Genomic DNA, 5,012 nt, shown 5'->3' on the forward strand with positions numbered 1-5,012 from the left:
TGTGGTNTATGTAGTATATATATATATATATGTGTGTGTGTGTGTGTGTGTCTATATATTTATATATGTAGTACTTATATATTGTAGTATTTATTCTATTGTTGTATTCATGTTCTATGTATGTATATACATATATATATATATATATATATATGTTATGAATGTATATATATATATTTATATTTATATATATATATATATATTCATAAATATATATATATGTATATAGAGATATTTATATTTATATATGTATACTTATATTTGTAAGTATTTATTCATTTATGTATTCATGTATTACGTATGTATATATATATATATGTATGAATATATACATATATATATATATATATAAACCCTGTTTGTTACGTTATTCATTCCGTTTCATCTGCGATAAACAAAAGTCCTAGGCCTGAAATTATAATCTTGTGCGTTATTGTAAACTGCCTATTTTACTATATTAAGCAGTCATGAATATTGCCTTATATGGAACAGGCGCCAAAGCGGCGGCCACTTTCAAGTGTCTCGACTCACGCATGCTGTGGGCGTCAGTGCGATCGTTTCCGTTTGACCGTAAATTGGTGGCCCAAAGTACCGAACTGTGTGGATACGAAGAATCGCCAGACTACAAGCGAACCGTAAGTACTGGGACAATTATCCAGGAACGAGCCACTGTGACCATCTATTTACAGATAGACATGCATGTGGCGAGGTCTTCGAGCAGTCTGTGTAGAATGCATAGGAGCATGCAATGAAGTACACACAATAGAAATGCCCTCTCGGTCCCAGTTTCATGTATTGGGTTGAGTATAACATTGCAGCGGATATAGATTCATGCTAGCACAGACATCCATACTCAGACGAATGTGAAAGCGGATGCTTGTCTTTCCTCGTCATGTATACATCCGTACGCATATATATATACAAAGGCCTATCATTGCTATTCATATATACATCCGCACCAGATATGACAGCGCTTGAACTTCCAATGTACACTGCCGTGTGATGTCTGTGCATATCATAGTCACGCTCATCTGCCCCACTGGACTCTATATGCTACCCCACTTCACCTGGTCGCGTTACCATCCCTTCACACACCCTACCCTATCTTCACCTCCCCTATCTCTACCTACAGGACGCCCTCTCCGCCGTGTACGATCCGGCGTTCGTACTCCCCACCGTCTACCAAGCACTGCTGTCCAGTGATGACGTCGACATTCGTAAACTCATTGAGAGTCATGTGGTTGGCTACTGTGTGTCGTCACTGTCGTCACGTGACGTGCACGTGCGCATTGCGGGGTCGGCAGTCCTGCGACATCTGTTTGACAACCATTTCAAACACTCGAGTTTCCGCGAACAGAGCCAGGTGCAGTACCTGCTGAGTGTGTTCAGGTGAGTAAATGTATATATGTATATATATATACGTATATATATATATATATATAAATGAACAGTAGAGAACATACACATATAGATGTACATTGCATTACCTCACTCATAAAAAGTTCATAGACGCACTTTCAAATACTTGCACATGCTTATACCATTGCTTACATAATCAACGTTCAATTATACTACATCCGCTACACTTCCCATCCCCGCATCTCTCCACTTGTTGCCACAACCACATCCACACACCTACCTTCCTTAATCACTACAGACGTGGGAGGATCCACCACACATCTGTTCGTTCTTATTGCGTTTCTATCACGCCACTCATCTCTCCTTTCTTATTGTGTTACGACCACGCCAATGCAGAGACGGCATCGAAAGCAACGATCAACGAGTGCCTACTATCATGACCGTGTTTGTGAGCGAAGCTCTGCTGGTACTCATTGCCCCTGACCATGCTATGTAAGTACGGGAGCGATGTATACATGGCAGTATGATAGTGTGATAGTAGGAAAGTATGATAGTAGAATGGTATGGATGGAATGATGGTATGGTGGTATGGTAGTTTATATTGTACTGTGACGTGTGTGTGTGTGTGTGTGTGTGTGCGTGTTTATGTGTGCATATCAGGCATAAACAATCGTACACATGCTCTCATATAGAATTCTATAAAACCTATGCACGCGCAAGAGGCCAAGTGCCTATTCGCTTTACGCTTTCATATCGTTCACCGACAATTTATGACAGTTTTCCAAAACCTTAAAACCCCAAAACCCTAAACCCTTGCTCATATGGTCTCTCATATATCCACAGGTATGCAACAGTGAATAAATTCATTCTGCAAAGACCCTATCTGCCCCTGGATGACGTCCCCTTGTTCTACAACATGCTTCTTAGGTACGTTAGCGTGTGTACATATGCTCACTCTGATATGCTGTACACGTTGTCGTATACGTATGTATATATATATAGTACACTCCAGAAACACTCATACTCTACCCATATCCTGCCATTCAGTGGTGATGACACAAGCATAGCACAACAGAACTGGATGCTGCGGTGGGTGACATTTGGTTTGGTAGATGAATCCGATTGGGCGCTGTACAAAAGACGTCACGTGGGCGAATTGCTGCTGAGGTGTGTGTGTGTGATTGTGTATATATGTGTGTGTGTGTGATTGTGTATGTGTGTGTGTGTATGTGTGCTTGTGTGTGTGTTCGTGTGTGTTGTATCCTTGACCTAGTCTGTGTGTATATGAAGTACCGTATAACCCACGTCCGTAGAAATCATTCTGAACGTAAATAACCCTACCATGCACTATATATCATACCACTTAGTCATTACAACCCATCCTACCCTATCCTATACTAGTCAATATAACCCATACTATCATATCCTATCCTATAACATTCATTATAAAACATCCTATCCTATAACAGTTATTATAAAACATCCTATCCTATCCTATCCTATCCTATTGTCCGTAGTATGAGCGAGTCCCGACTCAGCGACAAAACCACACGCCAGTTGGTGTCCGAGTTCTTCCTCGCAGCGGTGCACATCCCTGGCGTAGCCAATGAGCTGTTCCGAAGCGCAGGCCTAGTCACGTGGTTGTTCACTCGTGCTAGTCTGAGTGCGTTTGATTTGGCACCCATACACCGACCGGGTGTACCGTTTGATATGCCCACGTACTGTCGTAGTGAGGCTGGCGATGAGTTTGAAGACACACTGCAGGTGCGTTGTACTTGAGTTGCCGACTATATGTGAGTGTGAATGTATATGTATATGTAAATGCATATTTATATATATATATACATATATATATATATATATAGTGAACGGTAGGCTCCCCTGCGCGTCTAGGCTCATCCGCACACTTCTTCTACTTCCGCATGTTCTGCAGATGGCCGTGTTGCTATGGCAACGTATCGACGCACGCTCACGGCAGTGGCCGTTGGTACGCGAGACTTATCAGGCGTTGCTGGAGAGGGCTTTCCGATGGATCAACGTTAATAGTATGTCTTTGCATATATACTGAAGTCACTACATGTGCTCTGTATCTACACACTGAATTACTATATATACTCTGCATCTACACATTGGATATGTTGTGGTTTGTATATAGGTATATTGTTGTGTACATGTAGGTACATTGTGGACAACCTACGATATTCGGGCTCAGCTGGGTGAGTCATGCATGCCGTTTGTTTCGTAAGGGTGTACCATCCTTACAACAAGTCGCGAATTGGTGCCCACAGACCTGTCTACCGATGTTACTAGTGAGAATGGGTTAAACGGCTAGTACAAGTGCTCTATCGTGTATACCTCCATTTAGCTGTGCGCACACACCTGTTGTGTATGTGACACTGAGATGCGCCTGTGTCGGGGCTGTACGCATCTGCCATTCATAATGCAGTAAACGGTTAGTAACTACTTGACATGTCTCTCAGTACTGGTTTGGTATCACTTATCTTGTTGTCCATATCAGGTAGTGTATGTTTAAATGTATTACCTATATACATCATGTAGTGTACGTTTAAATGTGTTATTTATGTACATCATGTAGTGTATGCTTCTTTGATATATCTATCCGTATACCTAATGTGATGTATGGTTTCTTCCTCATATCTACAGGCCAGGCCATGGGTGAGGGCGAATGCGTAAACCGTTGCACAATACTCTTAGTCGCACTCGCACACCTCACAGACAACGAAGATATACAACCACACACGCACACACACACAAAGACCAGCACTCTCTCGGATACACACACCTCCACACAGAAGACACACACACACAACACCGTACACACGCGAACGAAGGACCCCGGCGGTACACCGGCACGCCCATCGGCACTCGACGCCACCACTCCCAGTCCAATCTCCATAAAGCCATCGGTGATGGAGAGCTTTGTACGCACGTGTATACTGTTTGGGGTAGTGCAACCACACACACAGAGTGGTGGGGAACGGGTGGACTACACCCACGCACCGAACATGCACAGGCTCGTGCGGGTGGTGTGTGTGGCGGCGCTCGATAATTGCCCACTTTTGAGTGGTGGTGGGGGGTCTAGTGGTATCCGGAATGCCGAAATCGAGTCCGTTATTTGGCTCATCCAGTTCTGTGTGTCCGCGTTGAGTGTGGGCGAAGACATTTCATTGAACAGTGGTAGGAGTGCGCTCACGCTCGCGACCAATGAAAGGGCGAGATCTATAAATAGAATGTCTGGGTCTATTGATTTCCTGGTGGAATCTGTGCTGGGGCTGGTGGCGCGCAGAGGGGCGATGGGGCGAGCGATCCGATTGTCACTGACTGACATTGAGACGGGACCTTCTAAGATGGTATGTGAGGGTTGCAGACGCTAGTGTGGGTGGGTGGGTGAGTAAGTGTGTTGTATGTAATTCGGGGAGTATGCGTGTGTGATTAATGCGCTGCATTTTTTGGTACGTGTGCGCTTTGTGTGTGTGTGTGTGTATATATGTATGTATGTATGTGTATTTTATATTTTATATTTATAAATTTATATATATATATATATATATATAATGTGTGTGTGTGTGTGTATAGAATATATGTATATATATATATAGTCTATGAGTGTGTGTAGTAATATATATATATAT

The 5,012-nt window shown here is 42.9% G+C and overlaps 1 protein-coding gene across 1 annotated transcript in view; it reads left to right on the plus strand.

Moving 5' to 3' along the window:
* Positions 1–467: 467 nt before the first annotated feature.
* The window catches only part of SARC_01854 (hypothetical protein), a gene marked incomplete at both ends in the record, with an annotated part of 5,172 nt that continues 627 nt past the window's right edge, over positions 468–5,012 (plus strand). Inside the window, 8 exons of the mRNA XM_014304405.1 lie at positions 468–635; positions 1,133–1,389; positions 1,756–1,851; positions 2,203–2,286; positions 2,407–2,526; positions 2,877–3,123; positions 3,293–3,404; positions 4,024–4,730. Coding sequence (XP_014159880.1) covers positions 468–635; positions 1,133–1,389; positions 1,756–1,851; positions 2,203–2,286; positions 2,407–2,526; positions 2,877–3,123; positions 3,293–3,404; positions 4,024–4,730 — 1,791 coding nt within the window. The remainder of the gene's footprint in view (positions 636–1,132; positions 1,390–1,755; positions 1,852–2,202; positions 2,287–2,406; positions 2,527–2,876; positions 3,124–3,292; positions 3,405–4,023; positions 4,731–5,012) is intronic.

This window comes from Sphaeroforma arctica, assembly GCF_001186125.1.
Source record: "Sphaeroforma arctica JP610 unplaced genomic scaffold supercont1.78, whole genome shotgun sequence".
In the NCBI taxonomy this organism is placed as follows: domain Eukaryota; class Ichthyosporea; order Ichthyophonida; genus Sphaeroforma; species Sphaeroforma arctica.